Source organism: Protopterus annectens, chromosome 10.part0 (genome assembly GCF_019279795.1).
Source record: "Protopterus annectens isolate FY-2018-M chromosome 10.part0, PAN1.0, whole genome shotgun sequence".
Classification (NCBI taxonomy): Eukaryota; Metazoa; Chordata; order Ceratodontiformes; family Protopteridae; genus Protopterus; species Protopterus annectens.
The window spans coordinates 358,851,142-358,868,744 of NC_056744.1; the positions used below are offsets into that span (position 1 = coordinate 358,851,142).

Genomic DNA, 17,603 nt, shown 5'->3' on the forward strand with positions numbered 1-17,603 from the left:
CTAATATACTTATTCCTAATCCTGTCCACCCTCATCACACCCAGTGCAAATCTTAACATCTTTAACTCTGCCACATCCAGCTCAAACTCCTGCCTTTTTGTCAATGCCACTGTCTCCAACCCATATAACATAGCTGGTCTCACTACCCTCTTGTAGACCTTCCTTTCACTCTTACAGGTACTCGTCTTGTCACAAATAACTCCTGACACTCTTCTCCACCCACTCCATCCTGCCTGTACACTCTTCTTCACCTCTCTTGCACACTCACCGTTACTCTGAACTATTGACCCCAAGTATTTAAACTCATCCACCTTCGCCACCTCTACTCCTTGCATCCTCACCATTCCTCTATCCTCCCTCTCATTCGCACACATATATTCTGTCTTAATCCTGCTGACCTTCATTCCTGTTCTCTCTAGAGCATATCTCCATCTCTCCAGGGTGTCCTCCACCTGTTCCCTACTCTCACTGCAGATCACAATGTCATCTGCAAACATCATAGTCCATGGGGACTCCTGTCTGATCTCGTCTGTCAACCTGTCCATCACCACTGCAAATAAGAAAGGGCTCAGAGCTGATCCTTGATGTAACCCCACCTCCACCTTAAATGCATCCGTCACTCCCACCGCAGACCTCACCGCTGTCACACTACCCTTGTACATATCCTGTACCAGTCTTACATACTTCTCTGACACTCCTGACTTCCTCATACAATACCACAACTCCTCTCTAGGCACCCTGCCATATGCTTTCTCTAAGTCTACAAAAACACAATGCAACTCCTTCTGACATTCTCTGTACTTCTCCATCAACACTCTCAGAGCAAACATCGCATCTGTAGTGCCCTTTCCCGGAATGAAACCATACTGCTGTTCACTAATCATCACGTCCCTTCTTAACCTAGCTTCCACTACTCTTTCCCATAACTTCATGCTGTGACTGATCAATTTAATCCCTCTGTAGTTACTACAACTCTGCACATCACCCTTATTCTTAAAAATCGGTACCAAAACACTTTTTCTCCATTCCTCAGACATCCTCTCACTTTCTAAGATTTCATTAAACAATCTGGTTAAAAACTCCATTGCCATTTCACCTAAACACCTCCATGCTTCCACAGGTATGTCATCTGGGCCAACAGCCTTTCTGTTCTTCATCCTCTTCATAGCTATCATTACTTCCTCCTTGCTAATCCATTGTACTTAGTGATTCACTATCCCTACATCATCCAACCTTCTTTCCCTCTCATTCTCTTCATTCATCACTAATAATCTACACAATAATTTTCATTCAAACATTACATAGCTCATTTAAGTCCTGTCTTTTTTTAAATCTCAGTCCTCCCTTGTATGTATAGTTCCCACAATTCCCATTTTTTACTATGTAGTTTGCTCCTACCCTTTCTAAACATCTATTCCAGTTATTTTATCTCTGTTACAGGGGTCCAGGAAGTAAATAGTGTGGGAAGAAATAGCCAGGGAATTGTTATGGCTAGGTTTGTATAGGACCTAGGGACGATAGCCTAGTACCAACCTATGAACCTATGTTACTGTATTTACTACTTCTAATATAGTTACTTTATATTTTGATTCACATTTTCTAGTAATTGCTTTTTTGGCAGTCACCATAATTAGACACAGCAAGGCCTTACCATATCTAGGCAGTTCCAATTTGGTATCATAGCAGAGACAAATCATCTCCCTCATCATAACAATCTGCCCACCCACCATCTCCAACAGTGCATCCCGCAGGATTATCGATATCGATGGACTATTTTAGTAGTACTGATACTGATGTAGGACAGTACTTTAGTAGTACTGATATTGCCACAGGAGAGTACTTTAGTAGTACTGTTATTGATGAAGGACAGTACTTTAGTAGGGTCTATATCAGAACATCAAAGTATTAAAACTTCGAATGTTCTGATATCGAACACTATTCAGCGAATGCTAAGAATAGCAAAGCTGCAGAACAGAGAATTCTTTCCTTGGGAAAGAATTCGATTGGCCGTTTCTGTGGCTTCGCTATTCTTAGTGCTGTGGTGGAAAGTTACGGGTTGGGTTCAGGTAAGTGTGCGTTTGTTTGTATGTTAGAGGCGGGTTAAGTGAGTTAGGGTTAGGGCACGGGTTAGGCGTGTGTGCAACAGTGACAGACTTTAGGGTTAGGGACGGTTTAAGTGAGTTACGGTTAGGGCGCGGGTTAGGTGAGTGTGTGATAGTGACGGACCTTAGGGTTAGGGTTAAGGTAAGTGGGTAGATAGTAGTGTATGTTTAGTTTAGTGTAGAGTTAGATGTAGGAATTTAAGTGTATGTGTGTGGTTGCTGTTTGTTTGATGTGCTTGTGTTGTGTGTATGTGTTTTGGAGCAGCAATTTTTTTCCATAGGAAAAAATTCGCTGTTCTGAATGTTCAATATTTTCATGTTTAGATGTTTTGGGGCCGATGAAATAGCGTTCGCTATTTTCATCTTTTGATAATGTGATATAAATGCCTTTAGTAGTACTGATATTGCTACAGGAGAGTACGTTAGTAGTACCAATATTGACACAGGACAGTATTTTAGTAGTACTGATATTGATGAAGGACAGTACTTTAGTAGTACTGATATTGCCACAGGAGAGTACTTTAGTAATACTGATATTGACATAGGGCAGTACTTTAGTAGTACTGATATTGACAAAGGACAGTACTTTAGTAGTACTGATATTGATGTAGGACAGTACTTTAGTAGTACTGATATTGATGACGGACAGTACTTTAGTAGTACTGATACTGACGCAGGACAGTACTTTAGTAGTACTGATATTGATGAAGGACAGTACTTTAAAAGTACTGATATTGCCACAGGAGAGTACTTTAGTAGTACTGATATTGACACAGGACAGTACTTTAGTAGCACTGATATTGATGTAGGACAGTACTTTAGTAGTACTGATATTGAAGCAGGACAGTACTTTAGTAGTACTGGTATTGATGAAGGACAGTACTTTAGTAGTACTGATACTAACACAGGACAGTACTTTAGTAGTACTGATATTGATGAAGGACAGTACTTTATTATTCTGCTATGGATGCACTGCAGTGCTTTAGTACTACCCAAATAAATGCACTGCACTTCTGTGTTCACTAATCTCTGGCAGCAGGAAAAACAAAAACAAAACAAAACAAACAAACACTGGTACCACTTCTATGTCTTACACTTGATAAGTACCAGGAAAGATTCTGGCTCTCCCATAACCATGAATAAAAATTGCAAGTACTGGAAAATAAATAAAGGAAATAAAGAATGAATTATGTTATATAAAGCAAATAACAAAGCTGAAACTGAAATATACCAGTAACATATGGTATATAATACAAACCTCACAACAAAATGTAAATATCCTCACCATCATATGCTTAATGTCCTTAAAGAAAATTTATGTATTAAAGATCTAACATTTATAATGTAGATCACATCATAAACATCACTAGTCATGTGATCTTGCACTTTTTTCCAGAATAAAGATTGTGATGTGGAAAATTTGGCTTCAAAAGAAGGAATGATATTGGAAGCTGACAAATACAAGGCATTGAAAGGATTTCTAAATCTGAACACAATCCATATAAATTATTTTACAGAATTCATGCATCAGAGAGTTCTGTTCAATCATCTCTGCTATAAATAAATATTTACCTTGTACTTGCGTAGAATGGAGGAGTGATTCATAATGCGCTGTGTGTCAACTCCATCTCTGGGAACCACAACAATTCCAAACTCCCCTACTATGACTTCCATCTGTGAAAAATCAAAATCACAACTATCACAATGCTATTTTTCTACAGTTTCACAAAGATTAGAGTTCAAATCCTCTAGTCATAAATGTAAAATACTTAACAGCATTCTTAGAAGATTGTTAACATTTTAGCACAATGGCTTGGATCTTCACTAGCAGATATGATATACTTTTTCTTTAAAAATTCAACTGATTTTAACTCAGTGACCATAAATGTACCCAGTATTGCCATGCTGGGGCCTCTGTTTTCATTGGTTGGTATAGAGCTCATTTATCTGGTACATCTGGCATGTTCACTGTGCCCAGAAATGTTTGGCAAATCAGGTACCCTTATAACATGTCACCTACCCTACTTCTGTCCACCTGATCTTTAAAATCTTCTAGTTGGGTCATTACCTCCCATTACAATTCAAATTGCAGATCATAAATCACAGCTATGCAGTGTTGGGCACCCTTTCCCTAGGTAGACCCATATTTATGATGATTATGGATGAAAACACATTTGTAAAACTTGCACCTGCCATCTAGAACCAACTCCCAACAGAAATAAATATATAAATAAATACCTATTTGTTAACCAGGCACACCCACTGGACACACATTCCCTTTGCAGGGGGTGGCCTAAGAGCAATGGTAGTGACTTGCTCAAAGTCACACAATAGACAAACAAGGGCTGAGGGAATTAAACCTTGTACCATAGAAACTGCAGCTCATTTACATTTGTACCAGCTGCTGTAAAAAATATGCATGTTTGAAAACAGGCTAAAAGAATCTCTTTTTAATGAATGTGCATGAGCCTGTGATAAAGAAAAGGGTTAGGAAAACAAAGGAAAACCATTCAAGCCACAATACTGATGCTGCCTACAATATTCATCCTGCAGTCACTTTTAATTTCCTCAATATGCATTTTATTGTTCTTGCTGCTTTGATATCACCACCTGTATTGTAAATATTAACCTCTTTTTATCAAATGTAATGTTTTTGAATATTTTTGTACTGGTAACTGTAAGGCACAAAGCATTTAAGGAATAGCCTACACTCAGGAGTGGGTTATTGATATTGTACAATAACACTGCGTAACAAGGACGTTGCTTACCTTTCTTAAATACTGTCTTTATATAATGGAGCTGTAGTGACAATTGTCCACCTTTAGTGAGGTACTGCACATGTGTATTGGACTTATGTCCCCATGCTTGCACAGTCCATTAGTGCAGGGGAACCAATACAGAACAGAGAATTTGTGTTACTGTTTTTTTTTTAACCAAGGTTTTAGAAGGGACAGCCTAAATATAAGGAAAATCAGGAATGTTTCTGATTATTTAGTTTTGCAGAACACACCTGATTTGTCTAATATTTTGTTGTTCTGTAAGCATATGCCAATAGGTTCATAGGTTCATAGGTGTGTACTAGGCTAATGGCCATGGAGCCTTTACAAGCATAGCCCATAGAAGTAACCTGGCATTGTGCCACCCGACGTAAGATCCCAGTGCCTCTATCAAGTAGAGCCACTGCAGAGACCCCGGGGTGAACTTTCTATTTCCCATCCACTCATAAAGATTTCTCTTGAAGAAGGCCAGTGAGGTGCTGTGCTTGACATGTATAGGAAGTCTATTCTAGAGAATGGGCAATCTCTGGGTAATGAACCTGTCTCTCCAACATGTTCTGTTGATTGTGGTAATGAGGTTGAGGTCCCTGGAGTGTGTGTGGTGTGGAGGGATTGGGATTTCATTATGTGTAACATTTCTAACAGGGCTGGGTCAGACATGGCTTTGTAAGTCAAGCAGAGATCACCTCTTAATAGACAATATGAGACAGAGAAAAGCTGGAGTTTTTTGAGTCTGTCCATGTAGGACATGTGTTTAACACCTAGGATCCTCTTTGTGAGGTACCTTTGTGGCCTCTCCAGTTGTTCCAGTTATCTAGTGATGTACATGCCAAATGGGGCATTATACTCAATGACTGGTCTAATGACGGAAGAGCAGAGAGAAATGATGACCTCTTTATTCCTGGATGCAAAACCCTTGGTAATGAGAAGGACTTTCTGACCACAGTGGCAATATGTTGGCCAAAGGAGAAGTTGCTGTCAACCTGTGTCCCCAGATCTTTTATAATGCCTTCAGTGTTCAGTTGGCTCCCATCGATGCAGTAATTAGCGGGAACTGAGTTTTTCCAAAAGGGGATGATGACTCATTTTTTGGCATTAAGCTTAAGGCCATGATTTCAACACCAGTCATTGGTCTCAGTAAGGCCTTTCTGCAGGATGTCTGCATCACTTGGGGAGTTAATAATGGCTGCCAACTTGCAGTCGTCCATGAACTTGGTCAGCCAGAGTCCCTCTGTGTTGGCCTGGACTTCTGAGAAGTAGATGCCAAACAGGAGAGGACCCAGGACTGATCCCTGTGGGACTCCACTCATGACTGGTTGGCAGTCTGACTTGGAGTCCACTACGTTCACACTGTGGGTTCTATCTGTGAGCCAGTTTGCAACCCACCTAGTGATATAGGGGTTGATGCCTAGTTTGTTGAGCTTATCAGTGATTCCTGAGTGAGGAGTAGTATCAAGGCCTTGGCCAGATCGAGGTAGGCTGTATGAACTGCCTTACCTTCATCCACAGCTCTGGTGACTGTCTAAAGAAGTCAACCAGTTTGAGCAGGCATGATCTACCTTTCACAAAATCAAATTGCGTGGGATCTAGAATTTGGAGATTCCCTATATCCTTGTTTATTAGGTCCATGATGATGTGTTCCATAGCTTTGCATATCAGACTTGTCAGGCTAATGGGGCGGTAATTCCCAGGGTCTGTAGTCGCTCCCCCTTTATGGAGAGGAATGACTGTAGCAGTGCACCATTCGGTAGGGACAAAGCCTGAGGTGAGGCTGAGAGTGAACAGAGCACACAGATGTGGTGCCAGCTCACTTTGTAGTTCATGTAGAACACAGCCAGGGATATTGTCAGGTCCCAGGGAAGCTATATTCTTGGTCTTAGACAATGCAGCTTTAACCTGTGCTGCAGTGATGCTGGGTGCCTGGCATTCTTCCGGTATTGTGACTGGTCCTTTTGGAGGGGGAGAGGGGAAAAGATGGCAGTGAATCTGTCAGCCAGTATGTTGGCAAGATCTGTTGGCTCAGTATAGGAGGTACCATTGTGCAGTAACTCGGAGCAAATCTGGGTATTGCCTTAGAGGTTCTTGATATAACTATAGAAAGCTTTGTTGTTGTTTTTAGTGTCTACCACAATTCTGCCTTCATAGTTGGCTTTAGAGGTTTTGATGACGGATCTCAACTTTTTGTTGAGGCTAATAAGGGAGATCACCTTTTTCTGCAACAGTTTCTTCCTTCTCTTGTAGAGTTTATTAATGGCAGGGGACCACCAGATTGGCTGCCTTTTTTTTGGAGGAGAGTGTCTTGGTTCTGTTGGGTATGGCTAGTTCCATGCATTTATGTGCTTGTTCATACAGTGCATTGGTGTATGATTCTGCAGTCATGCATTATTTTCTATTGGCATGGGTTCCATGAAGTTACCCACCTCTGTTTTTAGGAGCCCAAAGTCAGCTTTGGAGAAGTTTTTTATGGTGGTTACCTTTGTGGGGGGTGTGACTAGTTTGTGGTCAGATCTAACCAGGGAGGAATTGACTATTGGTGTAGAGCAATGGTCGCCCATGTTAGTAATAACCAGCTCAAGGATATTGCTTCATCTAGTGGGGACAAGAATGAGCTGGTCCAGGCCACTGGAAATGATAAATTCCAGGAAGCATTGGGCCAGTTTATTGGTGCATGAGTAGTTTTCTCAGTTGATGGAGGGGTAGTTGAAGTCACCTAGTATGAGAGTGTTGGGTTGGACCCTAATAGTTTCCAGGGTGCTTAGGAACATGGAGTGAGAGTCTTGGGACATGTTTGGGAACCTATAGCAGGCTATGACCTGAATTGCTATCTTACCCAATGTTAGTTGTACCTAAAGTATCTCAGATGCATTATGCTGGGCTACTAGTCTGGAGGTGTGCATATCCTTTATGAATATGGAGACACCACCATCTTTAGAGCTTTGGTCCATGTTCTGGGGCCGAATGGTGTGGAATGAGTTGTAGTCTGGTAGCACAGAGGTGTTTTATGCTGCTTTAAACCAGGTCTCTGTTACAGCACAAATGTTAATGTTCTCCATTTTGAGGAGTGCTTTGAGTGAGTGCATCTTGAGATTAAGATGTCTAGTGTTGAGCAGCATGACCCACAGATTGTATTTCTTTATGGCTGTTACGGTGGTAATTTAGTTTTTGGAACACCACCTAAAAAAGGCACTATAGGGGTGGCAAGAGCCATTAGCCAGTATCCAGAAACCCAGGGGTGACAGATGCAGGCCATCTCTGGCAAAGCATTGAGGTCTGTCACTCATGTCATCCCAAGCAGACAGATACTGGATCCCCTTAGAATGATACCAGAAACTTAGCCAATTGTTGAAATCAGTCATTTTATGCTTGTACTACGGTATCATTCTGGGTGATGGCAAGATGCTGCTCAGGGCTAGGGTTATACCTGCCTGGGCCACATAATCTGAGAGCTCCACCATGTCTCTTTTCATGTAGTCCAGGGAGGTGCATCTCAGGTCATATACACCCACATGAACAATGACAGAGTCACACTTGTACTTGTTGTGGAGTGACCTGAGTGCATGTGATATGTGGCAGATTCTGGCACCTGATAGACAGCTGACTGTTATCTTCTCCTTATTCAACCTAGTGAGTGGGACATCAGTGTGCCTCACTATTGAGTCACCTATGATTAGCGTATTGGGCAAGCTGTTTTGCCTTAGGGGCTTAGGTTGCGGGGCACACTGTGTAGGTCAGCTATGTGTATTGTGGTTTGTACTGTGTTGTGGTGGTGAAGTGCATTTCTGCCTTGGAGGCCTCTGCTGTTTGGGTAGATTTCTATTCAGAGCCTCTACAAAGGTGGGTGTGTGGTTTATGTTTTTATGTGAGAGCTGTGATAGTGGGTGTTATGGAGGGCTATGTGTTGTATGTGGTGTGGTGCAGGTGTTGACCTTCTCCTCTTGACCAGCTATTCCTGTCTTGGCTGGAGAGTGAATGGCTTCCAATTTGGAGATGTAAGTGGGGGCATCTCTCACAAGTCTGACTGTTGGGAGGTAAGAGTAGAGGGTTGTCTATGTACATGAGGCAGTTGCTACACTGCCTCAGAATGCCCATGTTCACCAGGTTAATAGGAGAAAGAACAGGGAACTGACCTTTAGACATGCCAGGAGGGATGGTCATCATTGTTAAGTACTGGAGCTGTTTTTTTATAGCACGTCTAGTGATGATAGCACTTATGTGTGCTGCAATAATTGCTACAAAAAGCCTGACGAAGTGCTAGGTGAATAAGTTAAAGTGAAAGAGAGAAGAGAACTAGCAAGATCTAAGGGAAAAATTGAAGAGGAGAATTTCTGGCACCGGTAATAGTTTACCCCAGCTTAGCTCTGCACAACAATGGGCTTTTAAACCAGAAAGTTGAACGGGATAGAAAAACTGCCCAAACGGCCAATAAACTACAATTTCAGAGCCAGAAACCACTCCTCTTGTAGTAGATAGGCTACCTAGTGCTTACCACTCCCATTTATAAGCTGGAAGGCTTCGCTCTAACACAGAAAGGTCTGGGAAACTCAGAAACTTATAAAACAGTCCTGGATACAGCAAACCTGTATCTGGACTACTCTAGTAATAGGAAAGGTGGGAAACAAGCTTAGAACTTTTTTTTTGCAGATAAAACAGTTAAAAAGTACTAAAATCACTTTAAATGCAGTGCAAGCTAGCACACATGAGTGTGTAGCAATATTAAAGCAAATACAGTTAACATAAATGCAGTTAAATGAAAAAATACAATTTAATTCAAGTGCAGGAAGCAGTATAATCAGAAAAAAAAATCAAAATGGAGCAGTGGCGGCTGGTGACTTCAAATCAAAGGGGGGTTGCAGGAGACAGTTGAATGAGTGGGGCCAACAGGAAGGGGTGGGGCCAACTAGAAAGGGGCGGAGCTATGCTAAAAACCCACAAAAACTGGGACTTTAATTAAATACGCTGGCCTGGGTGCCACTGCCAAACTGTCATTATGAGAGTCCAATCAAGACAACATGAATTGTAGAAGAAAAAAATATTTCAATGCATTGGGTACATAACAGCTTATTTAATATCTAAATGGAAGCACAAAGGTTGTGAGGCATGAAAAAATAAATTACTTTTTAAATACATTACTGGAATGCCAGTCAAAATCAAGTATAAAAAACAAGCAGCACTCAACTCAAACCACTTCTCCTTGCACTGCAGTTCTAATTATCATTTATATTCAGCTTTATAAAAGTAGCAAGTATGCTGAAAGTAGCAATCTCTGTGATGCCCCCACTTGCAAAAATGTTTCTTATCCAAAAAAGACCTGCTGCCTGACAACAACTATCTACTTGTTTCATGGGGAAAACATGATCAAAATAAAAAATCAGCAGCAAACAAGAAACAAGCTCAAGATACATTGCTTAAAGGATTACTGCACAGGTTATGGACCACACATGATAGATTGGTATTCTGTTTAGTTTACGGGTTAAGCCTGCAAAGATGACTGCAAGTCTCCACCTAATGTAATGAGCTTCTGAAAATACTGTAATCCTGTCTTTTATTACAAATACTGTCATATGCATTTCAATATCTAAGGCTTATACACTATCTAGTTATGTAAATATTATCTGCATGACAACAACAAAAAGGCTTTCAGTGTTGGAAATTGTTTAACAGTATGCTTATTAAAGCTTACTTGCATCTTACAGTCTCAGACAAGCTTACCCGATGGTCATTAAAGCATTGCTACTTAAACACAGAGCAACAGGCAATTTTATGGCAAACGGACCAAAAAATGTGATGCAAAAATATAAAATAGCCGCACAATACAGCTAGGAATCTGTCAAAGAAGGGACACTTTTTTAATATTAGTACTGTTAACTTAAGCAGCTGAAAAAAATAAGACAATCTACATGCATTTTTGAAATTAAAAGTAATCTATTACTCTAATCATTACAATTATTTATTAATTATAAACCCTCCATGTTTTCTTCCAAATTTGTAATTTTGCAGAGGGATTATTAGGGGGAGAGCAACATTTTGAGCCAAAAATTGGGGACAGTTGAGAGGTTTGGATATGCCTAATTCTATAAAGTGATTTATTTGCTCATACCTCTCAACCTCTTAACACAGGAAATCTGGACAAGGCCAAATATATTGGGGGAACATACAAACAGTACTAAAAATTGCTCTTGTATAAACATAGACAGTCAACAGAATAACAGGTCTTGCTTTAGCATGCATTTTTCTGAATGTTATGAAGTCTTAAACTCAATGTCTGTCATTATTTAGTGATTTCATTCCTAAACGATTTGCCAGAAAACCACAAATGTTATGAGGAACAAAGCAAAAATAAGAAGCAAAAATCTATTCATTCTGCAAAAATCTGGGCAGTTGACAGGTATAGGTCAGCCTGGCTGAGTTTGCCACCCTTCCCACCTCACAAAATCATGGCTGAATGGGGCTTCCCCTCTACAGCTATTCCAATGTCCCATTACTTGGCTATTGCACCCCATTTACCATAAGCACTGTAATGTGCATACTGCTTTACTTCTACAATGATTTGGATTTCATTTAAAAGTTTTATTTTACATTTTACAGCACAAACACTAATCAATATCTGCTAAACAAAGCAATGCAGCTTCACAATGAAAATAGACTTAGCATTAAAACATCTCTGCCCTTGAAACTCACATTCATTGAAACAGCATCAAAGTCCACATTCAAAGAAAATACATCTGGCCAGTGGCAGATAAAGATTAACTTTAAGCTGTTTTCAAATCATAAGCCCCTTGCACAGGAAACATACATGTGTTCTTTGATACACCTTCCTGACTGTATTAAATTATATTCCTTGTATAATACGGTACAGTTGTTAAAGGGCATTTTAAATTTATTGTTTTGAACATTTTTCCAGTAAACAATGAAACAAAATGTATGCATCAATAATGACAAAACTGCCCAATTCAGAACATTTCCATCATAAACGTCTACTCAGACTTCTACAATCCACCATTATCAGTACATATGCACAGTCTCTGCAGAAGTAAAAGTCATCTACACAATTCCACATTAAAGAAATCTGTAACTAATGAAGAGGTTGCTGCTAGCACACAACGTTATATTTCCTTGTTTCATCTACAAATTGTTGCTCTTTAGGAATAAATTGCTTATGCTACATTAAAAAAATGATAAGCTAGTAATACTGCAAAAGGGGATGGATGGCAAACTAATAACAGGTTCATCGTTACTAGGTATCGCCACCAAAGAGGACATTTTCAGGACTGCAGCATTCATCCCCTTTAAAAGTACAACTCAGTACAGTATCAGTAATGCATCTATATACTGTGGGAGTAGAACCCACAGTCTTCTGCATCAAAAGCAAGTACACTACCTGTTGTGCTTTTAACAACCCAAGCAACCACAGCATAAGCAGCACTAAATGTCTCTTCAAGCTCTCAGCTCCTTGAAAAAGGCACTTGACACTCAACTGCATCTCTCAACTTTGAAGCACAAGAAATCTGGAAAAAGCCAACATTTATTGGGCGGGGGGGGGGGGTCAAAAGCCCAAAAACTAGGGACACATTTTAAAGATTGCTTGCATAATCTTGGAAAGTTGCTAGAATAAAATGCTGTGTTACAACCATGCATTTCGTTGACAAGTTTTGAAGCCAGGACCCTGTGCACTATAATCAGAACAACATACCACTATGCCAAATCAGCTGCTTCTTGAAAGACAGGCTATCATTTAGTGAATTCAGTTCTCACCATAGCTCTCAGCTTCTTAGCACAAAACACCTAGACAAAGCCAATAATGGGGAATACAGCCCCCAAACATATTCAGTGAATTCAGTTGTCACCATAGCTGTCAACCTGTTAGCACAAAAAACCTGGACAAAGCCAATAATGGGGGAATACAGCCCCCAAAATAGGGACACATTTCAAATATTGATCTTATAAACAGAAAATTGCTTGAATAAAAGGCTTTGTCTTACCATGTACTTTCTGAAGAATATGAAGTCTGAAATTCAAATGCCATGCCTGTCATTATTTAGTGAATTCAAAATCCAGAAAAAAACACAGATTTTTTTGAGGAATAGAACAAAAATGAGGCAAAAATTTCACAAGTGGTGGTGGGTAGGGAATTCAAGCGCTTGCTACCTACTCCCAAGGTACAGGGTTTGAGTCTAGCCACACACATGCACACACACACACACACACACACACACACACACACACACACACACACACACACACACACACACATTTGCACACACACACCACACACACACACACACACACACACACACACACACACACACACACACACACACACACACACACACACACACACACACACACACACACACACACACACACTCACATGCACACACACAGGCATGGTATACACATCCATCTATCTGCAGCCTCTTTTTCCCATTTTTGCATATGGGCTCAGCATGTCACTCCACCAGTGACAATTGTCTAGAGCCAAGGTTTACACCACCAGGTGGATAACACAGCATGTTATTTTGCATTGTCCTAAATCTTTATGATTCTCTTGTAGAATATTCCAGACTTCAGAGATCATGGACATGCTTCCACATACTAATATGGTGTCTTACAATTATTATCTGCAAAGGAGGTGGTAGGCTTTGTCACCTAAATACCTTACCCAGAGAGGAAGGAAATGGATAATATCAGTAAGGACAGCATGAATAAATAAAGAAATATAAAATAAGGAAGCAAATGTAGATTTTGAATTGGGCATGGCATATTAATCTTGTCACAGACAGAACACCGTATATGCTGAAGCAAGCATCTTGTATTTGATATACTGTATATACAGAATACACTGTTATATATCTCATATATAGGGAAAATGATAGAGACCCTGTTGAAGGAAATATTTTTAGATTTTCTAGAAGTCATTAGGGCAGTGGTAAGAGCACTGAAGGTCATATGTGTGGAGGCTGGAGTACATATGGGTTATGCTAACGGGCATTTCAGTTGTGACTTTCTCTAATTTCCTGCTCCCTGGTTGCTCAGCCACATTGTGTTTCATCCCCTGTTTAGATTCAGGAGTGCTAAGCTGTTGTAGAACTTGACCAGCACAGATAAATGCTTATCTGTGTGCCAGCAGGCTGACCAATATCCATTATTTAATAAACAAAAGAACTGAATAAATAACTGGTTGCATGTGCTATATAATTTTAGAAAACACATAGCTTATATCTGAAGATATAGGTTCATAGGTTCATAGGTTCATACTAGGCTATCTGCCCTAGGGCATTTACAAGCCTAGCCAGAGTGTGTTTGGCTTTCGCCACCCCTTGGAATGAGTTTACGGTGCCCTTTTTAAGGTTAGTTTACTGTGCCTCTGCCTAGCAATGACACAGAAGTGACCCCCGGGATAAACCTATGATCTCCCATCCACTCGTCAAGATTCCTCTTGAAGAGAGTCAGTGAGGGGCTCTGTCTAACATGGACTGGGATTCTATTCCAGAGTGAAGGGAGCCTCTGGGTTATGAATCTGTCCCTCCAGCATGTCCTATTTATTTCTGTGCTGAGGTTGAATTCTCTCGATCGCGTAGCTCTAAGGGATTTGGATTTTCTGAGATGGAGCATGTCCATTAATTCCGGGTTGGACATGGCTTTGTACGTCAGGCATAGATCGCCTCTGAGTAGGCGGTATGCTACTGAGTAGAGCTGGAGTTTCTTTAGCCGAGCAGCATATGGCATCTGTTTGAGTCCCTTGATCCTCTTTGTGAGGTACTTTTGGGGTCTTTCTAGTTGCTGCAGGTGTCGGGTAAGGTACATCCCAAATGGGGCATTGTACTCAATTATGGGCCTGATGAGGGAAGAGTAAAGGGGCACAATGACCTCCCTTGATCTAGATGTGAATCCTTTCATGATAAGTCAGCTTTTTAATCATTTCTGTTGGATTGCACTTTTTACATGACTGTACATAAAAAGGCCACCTTGATGTATGGAATTTTATCACAAATATCATTTTATTGAGGGGATAGTAGTAAACCGTGTCAGTGCCCATTCTTAAAGTCATTTAGTCATTTTCACCTTACAAAAGATGTGTGTGTGTGTGTGTGTGTGTGTGTGTGTGTGTGTGTGTGTGTGTGTGTGTGTGTGTGTGTGTGTGTGTGTGTGTTTTGTGGGGAGAGATCTCCTTTATCAATATCATATTGTCACCATGTTTGCTGAACAGACTATGAAGTACTCTTATCGACCTGCAGGAGTTACTAAAATTACAAGTCAAACCTTATTATGAGAAAAAGGCATTCTTTACCCCTTGGTGTGGGAGTCAGTGCCCCATTCTACCTTCTTTTTATATACTGAATCCAAGGTTATGCAGGTCTGAGGAAATTTAGATACTCTGCTTCAGTGTAAAATGTCATAGAAAGGTAAGAGGAAAGCTACAGCATCCCATATCAAGATGGAGGGGAGGTGGACTTGCTACTGCAACAACTAAAGATGAAGCTTTCAAATGACATGTTATATTGATGTCTATTGCACCATATGATGCCTCGGGGTACCTGGGTCTGATACCCCACAAAGTTGTAGGTTTATTAGGAATTATGATATGCTAAACCTGGACAGGTAAAAAGATATACATACAAATATCACACAGATACATACAGGCACAATTACACACACTTGTGCATACACACACACACACACACACATATATATATATATATATATATATATATATATATATATTTATAGGGTCAGAACAGCAAATTTTTTCCTAGGGAAAGACATTTGCTGTTCCAAAACACATACACACAACACAAACACACCAAACAGCAATCCACACACATACACCTAAAATCTTACATCTAACCCTACACTAAACTGTACATACACCACTATATACCCACTTACCTTAACCCAAACCCTAACCCTAAGGTCCATCACTATCGCACACACACCTCACCTGCGCTTTAACCATAACTCATCTATCCCACCCTAACCCTCACGTCTACACATTCGCACACTTACCTGACCCGCGCCCTAACCCTAACTCAGCTAACCCGCCCTAACCCTCACGTCCACACAATTGCAATCTTACCCGATCCCGACTCATAACTTTCCACCACAGCACTGAAAATAGTGAAGCGACAGGAATGGACAACCAAATTCTTTCCCTAGGAAAGAATTTGGTTTTCTGTAACTTCGCTATTTTCAGTTTTCGGTTACTAGGGGTCGATATTAGAACATTCAAAGTTCTGAAACTATATATATATATATATATATATATATATATATATATATATATATATATATATATATATATATATGCACTCACACACACACACACACACACATAAATAACAATTATACAAATTCCTTTATACCACCCAGATGACGTCCTAGCAATCAGAGATTCTGGGATAAAAGACAACACTCTGAACCTAAACCATCACTTCCAGGCTACAAGTATGGACATATTTAATTCTTTACAAGAACTCATTGGAAACAGGTTTAATAGCCTGGTCAACCTCCTCCAATGATCACAGTCCTAAATGGCTTGTTATAAAAGCTTATCACATCCCACTCACCTAACCCTTGCCCATGATTCTCCCCTGCCACTCATGTCAAATTCAAAAAATACTGAAATATTGTCCCAGGAAGTACTTGGGTCCTCTTACTCCTATAAAACATTATCATTACAGCAGACTTTAATATCAACCTTCAAGGTTACCACAAACAAGATCAATGGTGTTCTCACTAACCAAAACCTCGTGCAAAATTCTTAATAGTCCAACAAGACCAAATTGCAAAGTAATATTCTCTTGATCTTGTCCGTACCATCTCCCCAAATTAAATTTTCTTTCAAAAATTGATTAAAAATACAGGCACTAATAGCAGGCTGGTCTCTATTGACTGGTTCCCCTTTCTTGAGCTCTTCAAACATCCCAGAATCCACTAAATCTGCAGCAGCTAGACATCTGATCTTATTAAATAAGCACTTCCCAATCATCTCCTGACTATACAAATCTGAACCTAAACTCCCGGTAACCTAAAAATTAAACTCCCTAATAAAACCAAAGCTATAACTTAGCTGCAGTGGAAACAATCACTGAACTGAAAAAAAATGTAGTAACCTAAGAAACTTAACAAAAAAGCCACTACATAAAATAAGACCAATTATCTCCAGTCATAAGAAACTTCTCTTAGGAACCATCTAAGGCAACTCTAGCAGGTAATCAATCAAATAATGGGCTGAAATTGCAAGCAATGACCAAGTTGAAGAGGGTGTCTTTAAATGCAAATTGTGAACCCTTTCTCCGCTCTGTGTTCTAACTGCATTCTCCAATTTATCAACCCTTATTCCAAATTTTTCTAAATAATATGCATTTAAAAAGTTTTACAATTATTATCTTTTGACCCACCTCCAAGATTGAATGAGCTCCATTAGTGGATCATTGAATTATATTGTGATTATCTAACATATCTTCACAGCCACAGTTAAAATATCTGCCCCTGTAATAATATCATGCCATTTGTAATGAAATAGTAAACATCCTGCCAAGACTTCCTCAACCACATCACCAACTTTAAACCATATTCATTCTTCCAAACCTAGTAAAACTATAAAAAGTGTATGTGCAGCTAACCCCCTGTGTACACTATGAAAACCTGTTATCTAGACAGCAGCATGGCTTTTGTTTGGTACGATGACTGTCTGCTATGTACATTACACCATAATGGATGACAT

At 40.0% G+C, this 17,603-nt stretch overlaps 1 protein-coding gene across 1 annotated transcript in view; it reads right to left on the reverse strand.

Moving 5' to 3' along the window:
• The window catches only part of NMNAT2 (nicotinamide nucleotide adenylyltransferase 2), a 1,202,096-nt gene that overhangs the window by 77,938 nt on the left and 1,106,555 nt on the right, over nt 1-17,603 (reverse strand). The window contains exon 9 of the mRNA XM_044085265.1: nt 3,675-3,776. Coding sequence (XP_043941200.1) covers nt 3,675-3,776 — 102 coding nt within the window. The remainder of the gene's footprint in view (nt 1-3,674; nt 3,777-17,603) is intronic.